The 20,647-nt window shown below is 32.1% G+C and overlaps 1 protein-coding gene across 1 annotated transcript; it reads left to right on the top strand.

Moving 5' to 3' along the window:
* The first annotated feature begins 6,945 nt into the window (after window positions 1-6,945).
* Window positions 6,946-11,396, top strand: LOC141606807 (beta-carotene hydroxylase 2, chloroplastic-like). Its single transcript, XM_074426130.1, has 7 exons — window positions 6,946-7,555; window positions 8,260-8,319; window positions 8,763-8,834; window positions 9,161-9,295; window positions 9,422-9,547; window positions 10,820-10,876; window positions 11,032-11,396. The coding sequence occupies exons 1-7, from the start codon at window positions 7,106-7,108 to the stop codon at window positions 11,119-11,121; spliced, it is 990 nt and encodes a 329-aa protein (XP_074282231.1). The 5' UTR covers window positions 6,946-7,105; the 3' UTR covers window positions 11,122-11,396.
* Window positions 11,397-20,647: the final 9,251 nt, after the last annotated feature.

Raw genomic sequence — 20,647 nt, forward strand, 5'->3', positions numbered from 1 at the left:
TAAACTTAATCATTGTCGGGTCGGCAACATAGTTGGGTCAATACCAAGTCAGGTTCGGGTTCTGGTTCAAATCATTGATCATCGGATTGTATTTGGTTTCAGGTCACAAATGGATTTGTACGGGTCGGTTTCAAATGGTTAATTTTTCTTGTGTTGAGTTGGTCAAGTTTGTTAGCTCCACAAAGTTTCACAAACTTAAAACGAACAAATAAATAATTGACCAGACCTTGATCTAATCCGGTTGACCCGAATATAAGGCAAACCCAAAATGTCTTGATCAACCTTTTCAAATCGGGTTGGTTTTCAAAGTCAAATGACCAATACTCTAATACCCATTGGTGGGAAGGTGGACTAAGTGATGAATGGCTATAGATATAAAAAAGGGAAGTGCGGAATGTAGAGTAGAAGACGTGGCGGTGTAGGTGTCGAAGAAACACTTTGTGCTTATTAATAATACCGCGTGTGACGAACTAATAAAATGGAAGGTAGGCCTCCATGCATATGCCTAATTGCCTATCTTAACTAACTTAGATTACCTTTTCAGTGATCTTGATGTTCTCACTTTCCATACTCTCTATTATCTTGGTGCAATTGTGCTTGCATCACATTTTCATTATCTTTTGCTTTTGGTGTTCTACGTGCCAAGTTTTCATGAGCCAATTCTCTTCAATTAATTTAGATTGTGACACATTTCTATATGTCTATTATTATACAACGTGAGCATTTGTTATCGAGCTAAAGGCGTAAAACGGGGGAATGTTACACCCCTAAGGGCCTAGTGATTACGACATCCATTTTTAATTTTAAATTATTCTTTGGTCGTTAAGGTCTCTAAATGTTTCTATTTCAAAATATATGTCAATTCTGATACTCTATATCATTTTTATACGGTACAGAGGACTATTAATACACTACGATGCAAATTTTGGGACTTCTTATTCCGGGTCTCAGCTGGCCCGAAACAGTGGATAATAATTACCTTCGGAATCGGTTGTTTTCGGCGATCCCGAAACCCTAATGGTTTTTTACAAAGAAAATTATTTATTTTTGGTTCGTGGCACTATCATTTTAGTTCGTGGCATTATGTACCCCCTATTTTTATGATTGTACATATGGTATATCCTTTAGGTCTCAATTTTATGCACAATCTGCCCTTAGTCATTAACTCTATCAAATTTTGTTGACAATAAACTTTTGAAGTAATTTTTGGAGGGAAAGTCGATTGGAGTAACTAATATTCCGTCGCAAACATAGTTCTGTGAGGGAATAGGTCAAGGTCAAAGCGAAGTCAACATCGTCAGATCACTCTGCGAGGGAAATCGTTGCTAATAACCTTCCGAATTGGTTGTTTTCGGCGATTCCGGAACCCGGAATATTTTTGGTTGTATTCTTTATTATATGAGCTATTATATCCTAAAATAAATATTGAATTTTCAAATATTTATCAAAACAATATAGAATAATGTGTACAACTTGTTTTGTCTATTAATAGAACAATGTTAAAAGAAGTGTTAAGGACTTAAGGTCTTTATATGTCTCAATTTTAAACCGTATGCCCATTATAATACCTCAAATCATTTTTATATAGTATCTATGGTGTGAATTTGAGATTTCTTATTTCGGGGCCTAGTCGGCCCAAAATCGTGAATAATAACCTTAGGAATCATATGATTTTGACAATTCCGAAACCCGAAATATTTTTTTGCCGAATCCTTGTCTATATGGGCTATTTTAGCCTAAGATAAATATCGTTTATTCGGATCTCTCTCAAAACCACATAGAATAAGAAAATAACTTGTTTTGTCTATTATCTACACACCTTTAAAGTAATGTTACGGTCTCTAAATGTCTCTATTTCAAACTGTATGCTAATTCTAATACTCTTGGTCATTTTTGTACGGTATAGAAGTACTATGGTGCAAATTTAGAGACTTTTTATTCCTGGACGATTCAGCCGAAAACCATGGATAATAACCTTCAGAATTAGTTGTTTCGACGATTCCGAAACCCAAAGTTTTTTTGCCGGTTCCTTGTCTATATGGCTTATTTTGTTCTAAAATAAATATTGGATATTCGAATCTATCTCAAAACCACATAGAACAGTTATACAACTTATTTTGTCTATTACCAACCTGATCTTAATATTAGTATTAATTAAGGCTTTGCCAATGTATATATCTCGATCCCATACCTTAAGTTAATGATATCTGATGCTAATACTGCATTTTAGATAGAAGGGTGGTGAAATTTGAATATATGACTTCTTGATTATGCTGACTCTGATACTATAGGAGAACGGCCATACACTATTTCAACCAAAATATTAAGGTGATAATTCAGATCCAATTAATAATTTTATACTTTTACAAGTTTAGAAATGAATTCATAACAGGAGTACATTTTATATCTTTTCTAAACCAAAAAATCTACTTGACACAAAAAACTATACTAGAACAATCTATTCAAAAAGTCAATTCAACAAAAATGAAATAAATGTATGTCATACATTGATTCGTTAGTTGTCCCCTTGCACACTCATACCAAGTTGGACATACCCAACATGTCACTTAATGTTTTTTGTACTAAAAAAGTGCAAAGAATTGCATGGTAAGGTAAGATGTTATGTGTGTGACTTGTGGCCTATGACTCGCAATCTCACACCTTCAAGGGTCGAACATGTGTTTCCCCGTCACTTCCCTCACCTTCATTTCGTACCATTCCTTTATAATTTCTAAATAATAAGGCATATATATGTGCTTATGTGTATGTAACCCTTATAATGTGGGGGTGTCCCTTGTTTTTTACCTCAATTTGCATGCAAGTAGTAGGGCAGCTCTTAACATTTGCCCAATTTCCAATTTTTGGTATTCGGGCGTTCTATTTTTGGAATTTGGTTCCTAAATTCGGGTCGGATGAAGTCACATTGAGGTCATGTATACTCCCTCCATTCAACTCCACTTTGCATGTTTCTCTTTTGTCCACTATTCATAAGCGAACATTCAACTTCAATTTTCTCTCGATACATAAGTTAAAATATATTCATGTGGGATCTTATTTGATTCGGTTTTAAGAGTACATTAAAAATATCTAACTTTTATAATTTTTGCAAATACGTAGCTAAATATATTTACCGCGTAAAAATCGCGTTGGCAAACGTGATAAAGCAAACATGTAAAGTGGAGTTGAATGGAGGGAGTATTATATAAGGTTCAAGAAGAGTTAAGAAAATATCAAACTTATACGGAGTAATTTATTTAATTTTAGTTATTGAAATGTGTATAAATTATAGAGTGATTTATAGCGAAATAGGTGATCTTGCTAGCATATGCTATGACATTATTAGTGGCAAAATGCATAGTAATAGTTTATGTACATTTCCTACCATTGCAAACTACTTATTGCAAGTTACTCCCTCTTATTCTCTAACATCTTCCATATTTCCTTAAATGACAAATTCAAGATCTTCTACTTTCCTTATTAGTCTATAATTTGTGGTTCATAGGACTTGTGACCCATATTTTCCCTCTTACTTTTCATTTCCTCCATTTTCCACAACAAATTTCATTCCTCTTAAAAACTACCCAAAAAAGTATTGTGGAAGATCATAGTGAATAGGAGGGAGTAGTTGCCATTGATTTATATCTCAAAAAAGATCTCTTGGAAGTTGCAGTTGTCCTTACAAACTAGCTATTGCATTTTATATATAATGTCAATTGCAAATACCTTTCTCTTTGTTAATTAACTAGTTTAGATCTCGTGCAAATGCACGGTATTTTAGATTGTAATATATAGAGAAATGAGCATTATTAATAATTACACTTTAAATTTACTATTAAAGCATACAATATTGATGTGTTCTATTAATTATTAAGATAGAAAAGGGAAAACTTGAGGACAATTTTACATATGAAAAATCAAAATATCATTACAATTACTATTTTTAATAAATATTGTGTATTTGATGTTGTATTTTAGGAAGATTTTCTTATTTTATAAAATTACGCTAATTAGTATTTCGGCGATATATTTTTCAAATAAAAGATCGAAGATATTTGAGATGGAGAAAGTTTTTTAATAATTAAAATATATTGATGGTTAAAATTTGATAATAATAATAATAATATGAGTAAAATATATAGTAATCTTACAAACTGACATATATATCATAGAATATAGCATACGTAAAATGTATGGTAGTCTAAAGTATTTCACAAAAACTCCAGAGAGACAGTCTCTCAATAACTTTATTGAGAGACCTCTCATATGATAGGGTGAGGGTCCCACTATATTTCTTTTTTTTTGCTATTATGTCTCTCATAAAATTAGTGAGAGACAATCTCTCATGAGACCTACTGAAAGTATTTCAGTGTAATATATTTCTCTACAAATATTGAGAAATAAGAATTATAAAATAGCCAACATTTGTATAGAATAAATAAAAGTTTAAGCCCAATATTTGAGAATAACCAAAAACCTACTCCCTCCTATTCCGAATAACTGTCCAATTTGGACAATGACACGAAAATTAAGGAATGGAGTTAAAATAATGAAAAGTGTTGTATTGGAGTTAAAATAATGAAAAGTGTTGTATAGGGGTAAGAATATAGGAGTTAAATAATGAAAAGTATTGAATATGATGGTTTAGGGGTGGTAAATAAAGAAAAGAACCAAGGTTAGGAAAGTCAAAAAACTTGTCCAAATATGGCAAATGGGACAGTTATGTAAATAGACGGAAATGACAAATGAGACAGTTATTCAGAATAGGAGGGAGTATTTACTATTAAAGCCCAATTTGTAGTTGAGGGTGATTTGAGCGGGAAAATAACTAGTTTCACCTATTTTTTTAGTAAATAGGGGATGATTAAGATTTCGTTTGGGGTTAAAATGGAGGGATCGGATGCATTCAAGACATTCCATCTCCACCTCAATTTTTTCACCATCACAAGTAAATCTATGCCGTCGATTTATTCTCGAAATTAAATCGCATCTATTGATAAGTAATGGAAAGGGTTAAGTAATGGAGAGGTTCCATTGCCATGAATTTGGACCATTTCCTACCATTACAAACTAGTACTCCATCTCATCCACACTAAAGGTCATATGGACTTTATCACACTTGCTGAGGTGCGTTTTGCAACGCGATATCTTTAGTTATACATTATTAAAAATTATAAAATTTTGATATCCTTGTAGCATTCATGACGATAAATCAGACAAAATCTCACATGACCATATGTGTTATATGTCCATATGTTCTCTTATAGAAATACGGTATATTACAAATAATATCTCAATGTTTTCAGGATCGGGATTCTACTTTGGATCGATGGGGAGGGTAGGATCAAATCGGTAGATCATAGAATCGTAAGCTTCTACAAACTCAACAATTATAGTTATTTATTTGGTAAAAACATATCATTGAGGATCAAAATACTTATTTATTATCATATATCCATAAAATATTGATAATTAATGATTTTAATATTATTATATGAACATGTTTCTACAACTTATCCGAAATTTGAGTTTTACGATGTCATTATATAAAAATATATATTAATTTTTTTTTTACTATGAAATCGAATCGTATGATCGTATTATGATTCTACCTCTAGAAATTTTCAGATGATTAGGATCGTAATATTCTACAACCATGGTAGAATCGTACGATCCAGGATCGGTCAAACATTTTTAGATCGTAAAATCGTAGGATCGAATCGGGATTCTGACAACAATAATAATACCAAATCTTTTTACAACCATAAATAATGCCAAAAGGTGATGTAGCATTTGGTTTGAATGAGAAGGGGATGAATTTAGACCACGCAAAACATACACTCCTATATAAAACTGAATTTGCACCACACAAAAGAGGGACGAAACTCCGAAATAATAGACTCACAAGTAGGGATGGCAGTGGGTCGGGGACCCGACCCAAACCCTGAGGGTCGGACCCTAATGGGTCGGGTATGGGTCTCATTTTTTCAGACCCAATGGGTATGGGTCGGGTATGGGTCTTAAGAAAATATTTCGGGTCCGGGTCTAAGTTATGAGACCCATACCCGACCCTTAGACCCTTTTTTTTTTAAAAAAAAAAAAAATCAAAATCACAACTTTTCTGAATTCATACTGGCAGACCGTAGAAACCTAACTAAAGTCTCTTTCTCTTCCCTCATCCCATAAAGTGATAAAATCCAACCAAACTTTTCTGACAATACCACCACTCCACCACTGACACAAGAAAACCACCACCACAACACTGATACGCGACTGGCAACCATCTCTAACTCTAATAGGCGGCGACCGACAACCACCATTAATGGTAGCCAGCGATGGTCAGATGGAGACGGCTATCAAGTACGGTATTGATTTTTGGGTTTCGAGTTTGATTCTTTCACATGTATTTGGATGTAAAATTAATTTAGGTCTTCTTTGTCTTTCTTAATCTCTTTGGTATGTATATTGGATTTGGTAGTGTACAACAGAGATTAATAAACTCATAATGTTAAAGTAGTATGATTTTTTTTTTAATATTATAAACCCCATAATCGTTAATCCCTTATTCTTAAAGTGTTGAAATTCGGACCACGGGTACCTGAGACCTACCCTTACCCATAGCTTCCGGGTAGGGGTCCTCAAATTTTAGACCCTTGCGGATCTGGGTCGGGTACGAGTCCAAAGGGAAAATCTCGGGTCCGAATCCGGGTCTAGGCAGACCCTACCCTGCCATCCCTACTCACAAGAGTGGTAAAATCCAAATCCCCAAAAAAAAATCTTCATTGCCACAAAGTTACTTATTCACATCCACAATTTAACAAATTAGAAAATGATTTGAAAAAATTTCACCAACTCTAAAATAAACTCATTTTTTTTAATTTTTATTTTTTCAAAACAAAAAACAAAGACAAGGACTTGACTATAAAAAGCATCATGGGCTAATACTCACTACAATTGTACAAAACTTTGTCAAATTCCAGAGCATACGCTTCAAACAAGTGGTCTTCATTCATTCAATTCCATTCAATTCAACACCATATAACCCAACACAAACTTTCCCCACAATTCTTCCACCTCTCTCTAAACCTCAACTACCAACCCGACCCGAATGGCAACCGGACTCTCCATGAGTCCACCTCCACTACCACTTACCCGCCCCATTACAAAGCCCACTTTCTTAATTGGGCCGGTCTCCTTCCTCACCACCCCACCCAATTACCGGCACTCCCCGCTATTCCGGTCACTCCGGACAAGAACCAAGGAGCGGTTCGGGATTTGCTTCGTGTTGGAAGAACGGAAATTGAGCAGTATGAGCAGTACGAGTACAGGTCCAGGTTCCGGTTCGGGTGAGGGGGAGGGGGAGGGTGGGAGTGATAGGGTGACGGTGGTGAGTATAGAAGACGGTGACAGACGAATGGCAGACGCACGATTGGTGAAGAAATTGGCAAGGAAGAAATCGGAACGGTTTACTTATTTGGTTGCGGCTGTTATGTCTAGTTTTGGTGTTACTTCTTTGGCTATTATGGCTGTTTATTACCGTTTTCATTGGCAAATGGAGGTAATTACACTAATTCTCGTATGGGACGGTTTTATTTTATCGCCATTCTATTTAAAGATCGACGTGTATAAACACACAGCACAAAATAGTTAAAAAGTTCTACGGTTATACATTTACTTGCTAGAATAATGCTAGACCTGGATAACTGAATTTCTTTTCGCACCTTAACTGTAAATCCTGGCTGACGAATGACGATAAATGATACTTGATGTCGTTTGACCAAATAGCAGTGGCGGAGCCACGATTTGAACTTAAGGGGCGAAAAATTTTAGGGGGGGCGAACGACTAATTTCATAAGGTACACTCGATAAATTTTCGAAGAATTTAACTAAAAACTTCAAAAATTTCATCCATCGGGGGGCGACCGCCTCTGCTAGCCCCCTAGCTCCACCACTGCCAAATAGCATAATAAAAGAATTAAAAGTTTAGCTACAGTGATTTTATAGTTTATTAGTGTGATAATGCGTATGTGTGATTTTCTTAGTTACATAATTAATTTCAATTGGTGGCGGTCGTGTAGGAGACTAATTGAACTGTTTGATACAAGAATTTGTGAAATTTAACGATAATTGATACGAATATCATATGAGCATATGATTTAGCTGAATGTAGCAGTATTTTAATAAGGAATTCTCCAATTTTGATCTGTAAATGATACTATCATACGCGTAATTCTAATGAATTTGTTACTGTTTGATATGTAGGGAGGCGAGGTGCCAGTTACGGAGATGTTGGGTACATTTGCTCTATCAGTAGGCGCGGCAGTAAGTTTCCTGTCTTTCTGTCGATTTAAAATGGAGTCGCGAGGATAGTACAATACAATCCTTGATTTAATCACTAGTTAAAGATATCTTCTGTTGCGTTCGGATTATTTGAACATGATGCTGCAGTTCAATGATTTACGTTAACGATCTAGACCAATTATGAATGTTGTCTCATGCTAAATATGTCTAATTGTTTATTAAGTTCCGAGCTGGTGTGTAATTTGTTAATCTCAACTTGCTGGAAAGTGTAAAGTTAGTTGATATCGAATAATTAATCATTCTTTTTCTTGGAATGAACTACTTAAAATCATATTTAAATTATATGTTCAGTTCGCACATCACCGACCAATTGAATTTTTATGTTTTCTCTGTTTCGGGGTCCATCTGTATTGCCTCCTCAGTGGAATTATATTCTGAATTTCTGATGGTAATGTTTGTCACAGGTAGGAATGGAGTTTTGGGCGAGATGGGCGCATAGAGTTCTTTGGCACGCGTCTTTGTGGCATATGCACGAGGTTACTTTACTTTCTATATCATACTGGAGTAATTGAACTAAACTAACCTAAACTAAATTTAAGAACATATGCCCCAGAATAGTTTACCAAGACTCACAATAGTTGCATTTAAATGTGCCTAATGAATATTGGTTCAAGTTGGGTTAATTTGTGGAAGAATGGATTGAGTTTATTTTGATCTACCAAGTTGTACTAATTCTTGGAGCAAGTCCTAGATCGCGATTTAATACCATGGTTCACATTAGCTATGAAAGTTAAAACTTCAGAGAATCAACCATTTGGAGCACGACTTTTCAGTACTTACTATGTTGTGTGCATTGTTACAGTCTCATCACAAACCCCGAGAAGGACCGTTTGAGCTAAATGATGTATTCGCAATAATAAATGCAGTCCCAGCAATAGCCCTTCTCAATTATGGTTTCTTCCACAAGGGTCTTGTTCCTGGTCTCTGTTTTGGCGCTGTAAGTACTTAATTACTTGTAACATGTATTTGTGATCCCGACTTCTTAAATGAGACAGTCTCACCTCAGCTTATCACAAAATTAATCCAAGGCTCATTTGTTATACTGGTGATTTCATTGGAACAGGGACTTGGAATTACAGTATTTGGAATGGCCTATATGTTTGTGCATGACGGTCTTGTTCACAAGCGATTTCCAGTCGGTCCTATTGCCGATGTCCCCTATTTTAGAAAAGTTGCTGCTGCTCATCAGGTAATTAGCCGCTTAAACTTTTTAGTTAACCAATTGTTGTCTTCAGCAAGTTTAGCAAATAATTGGGATTACAGATCTCGTTTCTGAACGAATAAGAGGGAGTCAATATATGCATCCTTACCTGGTGAACATAGCTGACTAACTGCATTTGCTTGCCGTATCATACACTTCATAGTTTGTCATATGCTTTACTCTTCTCATGGACTCATTATGATAGTCTAGTACTCTTGATTTAACTTATTTGCGAACGGATTTGATCATACGAATTTTATGAATTCAAACGTATCAATGGAACCAACTATGTGCTACCTCCACCACTGGTGGACCCATAAATTTTTGTTTACGGATTTTTATTAACAATTTCAAAGATTGTATATAAATTTTTTAGATTATATAGAATTTTCGTCACCAAAACTAGTCATGATACATATCATAAATCATTTGACGGTGTCTCGAGATCCATGTGGTTACACTTGGATCAACTCTTGACCTCCATCCTAAAGGACTACAATTGACTGAGACACCTAAAATGGAATAGGACAACAAATGACTGGGACAGAGGGAGTTTAATGATAGAAGGTTGTAAAAGTCGACATTGTTTCACCATTAGATAGAAAGCCGAAAGGCGACTATATGGATTGGATGAATGAAGTATGGGAGTATATTAAACTTAGATAGTTGGCCATTACGTGACTCTTGGAAATAGCATCAAGTCAAGTAAAGTGAGTCAGCAAACATGAATCAAATATTGGAAACTAGTGATAATGTTAATAGAGGAGTGGATCCAAGAAAAGAATAAAGATGGTTAATTAAGTTAAGTCAGAGATTTGCAGTCACTTTCTAAGTGACCGCTGCAAATTTCCGGGAAAGACGGAAAAAAGTTGCATATTTGAACCACGGAATGCTCGGTTTCCATTTCAGTTGAGAATAAAGAAGTTAATCGAGTTGAGTCAGAGTTTGTAGTCACTTTGTAAGTGACCGCTGTTAATTTTCTGAGTCACGTAGTCATCTTGAACTTAATGGAGGTAGATTGGTGATTTAATCGTCGTCTGATTTAGTATTCTTATTATTCATTGCATCTGTTTTTAAGTCTTCATCACATTCAGATAGTTCTGCCAATGCTTGCTAATATTACGAGTCATTTAAAACACGAGTCATTTGAGTTTCAGTACGCGATAAGGAACGCTTGAAACACTGGTGTAGTGCTTTTACGTTATGTAGTGGAATCTAACGACTAAAGATCTCATTCGATTGTGTTGATTTTTATGACAGTTACACCACACGGAGAAATTTAATGGCGTGCCATACGGACTATTCTTGGGACCAAGGGTAAGACCATATTCTAGATGTACCTTTTTAGTCTTTTAGTTTCGCAATATGTATTTTGTTTCATGTGATTCCGATTTGTATGGCATTTTTTATTTTTGATGACATTTGTACATAATTTTAACATATGATTCCAAAATTGTGGTATGTGGTTGTAGGAGCTTGAAGAGGTGGGAGGAGTAGAGGAGTTGGAGAAAGAGATCAACCGTAGGATCAAGTTATCAAAGGGACCTGATCGGTCGAGATGATATCGTCTTCTATTTTCCGAAAATTTGCAGTTTAGATGGAAGGTTTTTTTGTTTTTCCATTGTTGGGTTTTCCTCTTTAGGGAAGAGGGAAATTTAGGAATGCTTATAGTGTTGATTCATGTAGAAAAAAAAGAATGAAATGATACTGAAAATAGATGTCTTTTGCTTATCTTGTCTTATAGAAGTGGAGGATTTAGAAAAATTCATCCTCTGTTGTAAATCATGATTAATTGAGTGGAATTATTAATCCATTAAGAAAATTATATTGAAGTTGAGTGGAAAGTTTTGTCAATATTTACATTTATGTAACATGATCTTTTGCTGAAAAATCCAAAATTTATCGATAATTAACACATGGCTAATCAAATGTCAGATACGGGTTGGATTATGTTAATCAAATACCAAATCAAATATTGATGCTTCTTTTAATCCAAAAGATTGTATTTTTTTTTGGTTCAAATAAGCGTATTATGTCAGGGTTGAGAATCGAACTTCCAATTTTATAATTGGGGTAAGAGTGCTTTAGCACTAGCTTTTACAAATGAGTAATCAAATGTCAAATACGAGTTGGACTATTATTGTAATTAGATCATTTCGGTGTGCTTTTATCAAATCATTTTGCACAAGTTTGATATGCAAGTTGAAATACTCAGCTCAAGTTAATTCAGAATGTTTTAGTGTCATTTCAAATTAAGTCATGTTTATGTCTTCTTCTCTTACATAGTAACACATGTTTTACTTAAAAAAAATCTGGCGCATTAGCTATTAATACATGTGATTATACTTGTTAACGAAAATGAGAGAACTTTGTAAATTAAAAATAATTCTTTTCATTTGAACAATATTTTGAGATAATCTTCATTTTCTATTATAAAGTTGGTTACCAGTAAATTATATCATGCTCCCAAGAGTAGGGAGCATGATACTCCCAGGGAGTTATTGAGGAAAAAAATAAAAAACAAAAATAATAAAAAATTATAAAAACAACCACCTACTAATCTACTATGTTATAATTCAGTTACCCTGTTCCTCTAAGAGCAAGTCCAATGGTAAGCTAGTACCTACTAGCTTACCTTTGCCATATGAAACTTTAAGCTAAAAAATTTTTGAACTAAGAATGCATTCTAATGGTTTGGCTTAATTTTTCACTAGCCAAATTGGAACCACATTTTAAGATACTAACTTTTTATTGGTTGTTTCCTTGTAGTAGGTCCATTTAAGCAATTTCAAGCAACTAGCTTAATGAAGCTAGTAGCTTAAACAAAGCTAATCCATAAGGACATTTCCAATGGCTTGGCTACTAGCTTGCAATTTTAAAAAATTGAAAGCAAGTCCCTAATCCAAACCATTGGACTTGCTCTAATACTTATGTTATTCTAAAAAAAACTCTATCATGGATCTATTATTACTCAATTACGTAAATTTCATGTCTTTTGGCAAAATTATTTTGCATTCTTCGCTCCGCTATTGTTTATGAAGCAAAACGTTTATGATGATTATTTCGTTTATTTGAACGATTCCGCAAATGAAGATATCGACATTCACAAAATATAAATAAGTTATAGATTCACATGTTATACATTGTGAATACGAAGTTTATGTTTTGCGTATATGTAATCTATATGCGATGAATACGTAATTATATTTTATGAATATGTAGTTATACTTTGTGAATATATGTTATGTTAGATTAATATTTATGATAACCTCTATGTATTTGTCATTACTATGAATATGTATTTGTGAATATGCTTATCATATTGTGTGAATATGTTTATTAATTGGGTGAGTATGTGAGTTCTAATTTGAAAATAAGAAGTTTGATTTATATGAATATGTCAATTATGTAATGTGAATATTCTATTGTTATGAACATGTCAATTATATGATGTGAATATGCAAGTAAAATTAAAATAAACACCAAAATATATCAAATACGATCTCAAATTATAGAGGAATGAAAATCACGAATAATGGTATAATTTTTATATTTTTCTAATTGATGAAATTTAAGTTTTAAGGGTTCTAAAAAACTAAATTAAAGTAGGAGTAGGATGTTTTATAACCTCACTCTTTGAACAACAAAACCCAAATTGTGAGAAGCAAAGTAAAACACATCACCAAAAAGTGGAATAATAATGAACACTAAAAAACGAGTAAAGGAGTGACAAATGTCCATCCAAAACTTGGTAGACGGTTAATAATAGATAAAAAGATAATTATTAAAGTAAATAATTCTATTTGTTTAGTTGAAAATTGTCAACCCAATTTCAAGTATTGTCCCAACCTATCTATCACTTTTTGCCTACATGATCACCATATTATAATTTCTTGTTGCGTTACGTGTGAGGTTAATTAGTTAATTCTTTGAACTAGCATTGTGGCCCGACTACCTTTTTAGCTTTATTATCCCTTTGACTAATTATGAGTTTTAGACTTTTAGGTAGTCATGCTCAACTCTCAATTAGGATCAAAAGGTAATAAAATTTTATTTTCTAGTCATTTTGTCCCTAGTTGCTTTCTTTTCAGACGGGTTATTTTAGTCTTTTTAAAAAAGATTGGATTTTAAGATTATTTGACACCTAAATGTGACCATTGTGGTTACATGTGACCATTTTTATAATCACAAAATCCCGTCTTTTTGAAAAACGAAAATTCCGCCTGAAACAAGAATTTGTCTTCCGTCCCGGTCGTATAACTTCCTTAACTTTGCTTAGGCCTTGTTCTTTCTGGCTAACTTTCAACTGGTTTCATTTCTTCTCAGCGCTATTCAGTTTAGTTCAATTTAGTTTCATTCAATTCAATTCAACTAATCTTTTCACATATTAATTCTTAATTCAAATCTGCTCAGTTTAGTTAAGTTTCATTCAATTAAGATCACTTCAATTAAGTTCAATTCAGCTACTTTCAACCAAAAAAAAGTTAGTGGTAAAATTAGACTCCTAGTGTTCTATTTGTAATAAACGAACCACATAACTTTAGTCAAAAATGAAATTAAACTCTATTATTTATTTTATCATGAATATTTTACATCCAACAAATCAAATATAAAATTCAGTTTTATAACCATGCATATATATTTTATAAGTATATAAGACAGTCTCATACCGTGAGACAATCCACTTTTATAAAACGTCTCATGAGAGACTTTCTCTCACTAATTTAGTGAGAGACATAATAGGAAAAAAAGAAATTTAGTGGGTCTCTCACCCAATAATGTGAGAGCTATTGAGAGACCGTCCCTCTGAAGTTTTTGAATTTATAAAAATGTTACTCATTTATTTCTCATAAATGGCTTATCTTTTTATATAACGAGACCATCTCATAATGTGAAATCGTCTTACACAATCTATATATATATATAAAAGAGAGTTTTTTCGAGCGATCTGAGAGCGTCCACATCATCAAAAATCAATTTAGGAAAGTATAATTTTTAATGTAAAAAATAAAGTGGAGAATCTTTTAATTATTATAATATGTATATTTTCTAAATTATATTTAAGTGATATTTCCAATTTTTATATCAACCTTTTACATTTCATTTGGCAAAAAAATATCGTTAAAAAATTATGAAAATAATATAATTAGCTTTGTGGTAAAAAATGCTATCATTAGAGTATAGATTTCATATTCTTTGCACATATTAAAGATGGTGTACTTCGTAATATGTAAAATTGTGTACTTTTTAGTATGTTTTGTCCCACATTGGAAAATAACGTAGGTGCGGTGAATATGCTACATATAAATAGTAGAATTGTCCCACATCAAAAGATTAGTACAAGGTGATGTGATCCTATGATTATAAATAGGAGGCATATTTGGAACTTATGATCCACCCAAAAAAAATTGAGTCTCATAAATAATGTTTTAAAGAGCTCTTAAGATTTTCAATCATTACGATATGATATAAAAAAATAAAGTGGACATCGTTGGGAACTACCCGGGGAAGAGTTAAGAACATGAGCAAGAAAATCAAAAAATACAAAACTAAAGAAATAATGTCGGTAAAACAATTTGCACATATAATTTGCACATATTAAAGATGATGTATTTTATAGTATGTTATATGTCCCACATTGAAAAATAATATAAGTGTGACAAATATACTACATATAAAAAAAAAGGAATTTTCCCACATCGAAATATAACATAAGGTAGGTGATTCCAATATTATAAATAAGAGGCATCCTTGGAACTTATGCATCAACCCAAAATCATTTGAGTATCTTAAGTACTGTCTTGGAGTGCTCTTAAAAGTTTATATCATTATATTTTCTACCTATTGAATTTATATGTCCCACATTTAAAAAATAATGTAGGTGTGGTAAATATACTACGTTTAAATAATATAATTAGAATTGTGTTAAAAAAAATTATATCATTAGAGTATAGGTTCATATCATTTGCACATTTTTATTATGATAAAAAAAATAGAAAACAATATGAATATTAATAGATAATATAGTATTTACTTATTATTAAATCGGGTTGGATGTCGAATTTGGTTCAAAAAATATGGTGTACTTTTAAATATGTTATTCGTCTCACATTGAAAAAGAATGCAGGTGTGATAAATATATACTACGTATAAATAGTTAAATTGTCCCACATCAAAAGATTATCATAAGCTGAGGTGATCCCATGATTATAAATAGGATTTATCGTTAGAACTTAGGTATCACCTCAAGTATATTAATCTTTCAAAGTATACTTATTATATAAGAGACTTTAAACATAATCTTGAATTAAATGTTAAATTTTTAAAGTTGTAACATTTTTTTTAAGGTGGGAGAAAGAGCGATAAAATGGTCAGTATTATAACGAAAATTTTTCATGATACCCTCGAATTTTGGTAGATTACACATAATACCCCTAATTTTAAGTTTCTACATATAATACCCGTGTGTTTACTTTATTTTCATAACACTATTACTCATATGAGTAACTAGATGAGTAATTGAGCATGCCATGCTATTTATGTTTTGTTATTTAGGTATTAAATGTTAGTTTATTAAATAAAATATGGATTTATGAATTAGATAATGAAGTGTTTGTGTAATAGATAACAAAAGAAAAAGGCGTCCCAAGTCATAAGAGTAATGAGCTTATGACGGAAGTTGTCAAATGGTATTCTGAGAAAGAAAAAGGTGAACACAAGGGTACCATTTGTAGAAACTTAAAATTAGGGGTACCATGTGTAATCTATCAAAGTTCAAAGTTACCATGAGAAATTTCTAATATTATAATGATATAGTTAATTAAATTTTCATTTAAAAGAGAGAGATATTCGTACCAATAAAACAATAAAGGGGGAATTATTTTTTAATCGTTATTTTATTGTCACACCATCAAACTTAACGTCCATTTAATAACCTTTACATTAGGGGGTACCATGGGCAAAAAAATGGAACCTCAAGGGTACCGTAGGCAGATTCTTAAAAGTAGGGGTAACACGAAAAATCTGACAAAATTAAGGTGTACCACGGAAAATTTTTGTATCTCAATTATGATTTTTTTTTGAAGAAAAACACCGTACAAATATTAATGGAGAGTACTTGATCATATTATTAAATTTAAATATAACTATTAGATATAATGAGTAGCAATTGTCCGTATTCGGTATTCAGGATCTGGTTGGATGTCGAACTTAGTGGAAAAAAGATAGTGTAATTCTGAGTATGTTATTTGTCCCACATTGAAAAATAATGCAGGTTTGATGAATATATATTATGTATAAATAGTAGAATTGTCCCACATCAGAAAAATAATCCAAGTTTGGTGAATATTTTACATATAAATAATAGAATTGTCCCACATCGAAAGATTAGTATAAGGTAGGGTGATTATATGATTATAAATAAGAGTTAACCCACGTATATATTAATCTTTTATTTTTGTTGAAAGAGATATTTTAATAATATGTAAAGCAATCATTAGACATAGAATGTAAACATTAAACCCTTATAACGTTTTTTTTTGCATTTATAAATAAGTTTATTACCCCGTTGCAACGCACGGGCATTCAAACTAGTAATTATTAGTTAAGTAGTGTTTCTAGTTTACCTACTTATACTTTCTAATTGCGAGACGTGTCAAAATGGTAGGAGTAGACCAAAGTAAAGTGATTAGCAAACGCATGCAATGATGCAATTATGCAAATGCACTAATCACAAAAGAAGATTACGAGTAATCAACACTAAGCTCGTTTTAGCAAATAATGAACTCGTTTTCACACCTAGCTCAAACTTGTGATTATCTAGATAAAACATTATTGCTAACTATAGGATTAACCATTCACATTTGTTTATACTTCTTACGTTATCTGATAGTCTGATACGGGTTAAATATCACTTCATTTTAATAAATAAGACAAATTTTTGTGTCATTTATATTAATCTGTTTTATATTTAAGATAGATACACTCGTCTTAAATAAGAATTTGTGATAACTAATTTAATATAATCAGTAAATTTTATTAGTTTTAACTGAAAGATAACTGCTGAAAGTTGTTATTGTCCCTTTTTTTAATTATTTCAATATTTACATTTTGCACGTTTTGTAATCCTAGCTTTTTTTAAGCTTTTAGATAAAAACTTTTATCAATCTTTTTGGTCCATTTGTTGGCATTTTTTTTTTGTGGTAGACATATGTTGGCATTTCGGTGTCTCTGTTCCACTTGATGATAGAAACACATGTACGGAGTATATATATTATAAGATTTGATGTCTAATTAACTAATTTGTTGTCTTTCTATCATCAAATGTTAAGATCAGTGGCAGAATTAAGGGGACTTGTACGACAATCGCATCGATATCAAAGATTTCGAAATATTTGATTTTCATTATACCTTATCATCGTATATTTAGCAGCAATTAGTCTCATTATAGACGGATATTTCGTTTATAATTATAGAAGGGTCAATATGTTCCTCAAGGATTGATAAGATAAATAATTAAATATCACTTCATAAATTACACTAAATTATAGTGTAAGAGTCTTACTCAACTCTTACCAATTACCATGCATGAAAATCTTATTAATTACAAAATCAACTAAAAAAAAAATTATTTCATTATATACTCCGTATCACTTAGTTCATTTACTTTGACAACCCGATCTCTTATAAGATGACATAATTTATATTGAGTTATTCAAAATTTAATACGTTTATAATTATCATAAAATTCGAGATTATATAAGAAATAAAAATCACATAAAAACAAGTGTTTTCTCGGTAGGTGATTTTATCTTAAGGTCCAACTCATATCGTAACATGATCTTATAAAAGAGTTGATTGATTTCTTTTGTCTTGTACATTCTTAATTAACCCGCATAGTTCATTCTCTTATTAACAATCCCAATTAAAGGTGATCGAATGCGAGCTTATGAACATGGGCCAGACTAACATGAACTTTTTGGTCCCACGGTCAATCGGGTTGGCTGTTTTGAACGGCTCATAGGCTGGACTTTTATAAATGTTGGAAAATACAAGGTGGGTCTAATGGGCCTTGGTACACAAACAACTCTTTACATTCACAAATTGTTCCATAAAATTAACTTTAAAAAAAGACTAGCTTAATGGCACAAAACCCAACTAAATAATTAAACGAATTTTTAAAATAACATACTCCGTAATAATTTATTTTAATAACTTATATATTTAAATATGTCAGTTTTCATCATAAAAATATCGAGTAATTAAAACAAGGATCAATTGATAAAAGCACAATTGATAAAAACACCCTTTAATGTTGCACTTTTTAAAACTTAGCACCTTATGAATTTTTTTAAAAAGCTTAATATCTTAATGTGTACTTCATTCACATTTTGGTACCTTAAGTGGATTTACGCAAAAAAAAAATGTAAAATACTACCGAGATTGAATCAACCGTGACTTGTAGACTTGTAGTTATAAGAGGGAAGGGAAAATGTTGAAAATGTGAACGCAGTGCATCATAAATACGTCATCATGTCTTTAAAAAATAGCCGAAATATTACATTTTTTTGACTAAATCCACTTGAGGTAACAAAATGTGAATGAAATGCACATTAAGGTATTAAGTTTTAGAAAGTGCAATATTAAAGGGGGTTTTCATCAATTGATCCTTAAACAAAACCGAAATATGATAATTAACACAACATCAACTCTCCTATAAGACCGTCTTATAGCATAGCACTGCCCTAAAAGGAGAGAAGGCCAATTATAAAATTTAATTTAATTTATATTTCAATTTTATTTAAAGAACTCGACATTTTATGATGAAAATTAACACATTTAAATATACAAGTTATCAATCTAAAATTTTAGGTTATCAAAATAAAATATTTTTTTACAAATTTATTGACTAATTCATTTGGGCTTTTGATTAATGGACTAGTCTTATGAGTAAAATGGTCTCACACAACAATTTGTGTTGTGTCAGGCCATTTTCTACATAAGACTAACCCAATATGAGAAAGCCCAATAAAATTAATTGATAAATATATATATTTTAATATTTATTTTGATAACCTAATATTTTATATTGATAACTAGCATATCTAAATGTGTCGGTATTCATCATAAGGGACGATTATCAAAATAAAGTTAGAATATAAACAAAATAAAATTTTAATTTTGGGCTATACTTCTTTTGGGCCAGTCTTATGCTATAAGACGGTTCTATAGGAAAGTTGCTGGATAATTAAATATAAACTTTGGGATTTTCTCCTCTTAAACCAGTCTTATACTTCAGAACGGTCCTATAGGAGAATGTAAGAATTCCCATGCTATAAGTCCAAGTCTCCAAGATGTTTATCTTGTGGGCCGTTGATAGACGATAACATATGCAAGTTCTTGATAACATTTGGTTCCTTAAAATTATAAAATGGGCTCTAATGTTGGGCTTACAAATTAAAACAACTGTTTTCAAATGATCCAATAAGAACAGTTTTGCTTAAGTAGGACGGTTAATAAGGCCAATTTATTTTCTTGGTGTAGTCCGGATTCGAGCTGAGTAAGACCATTGAGACGGTAAAGCCCTCCCTCATTAGTTTTAACACTGCTGCATTCTCAGGGCTCGAACACGAGACCTACAACTCCTTACTAGTTGATCTAAGTGCTCATGGGTATTTAATAAGGCCAATGTATGGTGAAGGTTAAGTCACATTAAGTCATTAAGTATATCCACCTCTTGGAGAAGTGAACAGGCGATTTAGTAGTAACTTAACCTCAAACCAACTTAAATTAATATAGTTAAAAAGTCCAATTATACGATTCAAATGATTATCGATTACCTAAAATATGCCATAAACTGAAAGAATCGCGGTCTAATCCAATAATTTATAGAAGGATCAATAATCAATAATAATATTCCGTACATGAGTCCTTAAAAAAATAACATCAAATCATAGATAACCTACTAAGAAATTGATTTAAGTTTTGGAAAAAACGTATTCGAGAATAAACACGATAACATTGATAATGATATTACCATAGTATTGACTTCAATTCTGCTATGGTCAAAACTCAAAAGGGCTGCTCGAC

This window comes from Silene latifolia, chromosome 10, assembly GCF_048544455.1.
Source record: "Silene latifolia isolate original U9 population chromosome 10, ASM4854445v1, whole genome shotgun sequence".
Classification (NCBI taxonomy): Eukaryota; Viridiplantae; Streptophyta; class Magnoliopsida; order Caryophyllales; family Caryophyllaceae; genus Silene; species Silene latifolia.

Bases quoted from the DNA above. Each gene is read 5' to 3' on its own strand.
- LOC141606807 (XM_074426130.1), top strand. From the start codon at position 7,106: ATGGCAACCGGACTCTCCATGAGTCCACCTCCACTACCACTTACCCGC. The intron at 7,556-8,259 runs GTAATTACACTA...TTTGATATGTAG, and splicing joins GTTTTCATTGGCAAATGGAG to GGAGGCGAGGTGCCAGTTAC. The intron at 8,320-8,762 runs GTAAGTTTCCTG...TGTTTGTCACAG, and splicing joins CTCTATCAGTAGGCGCGGCA to GTAGGAATGGAGTTTTGGGC.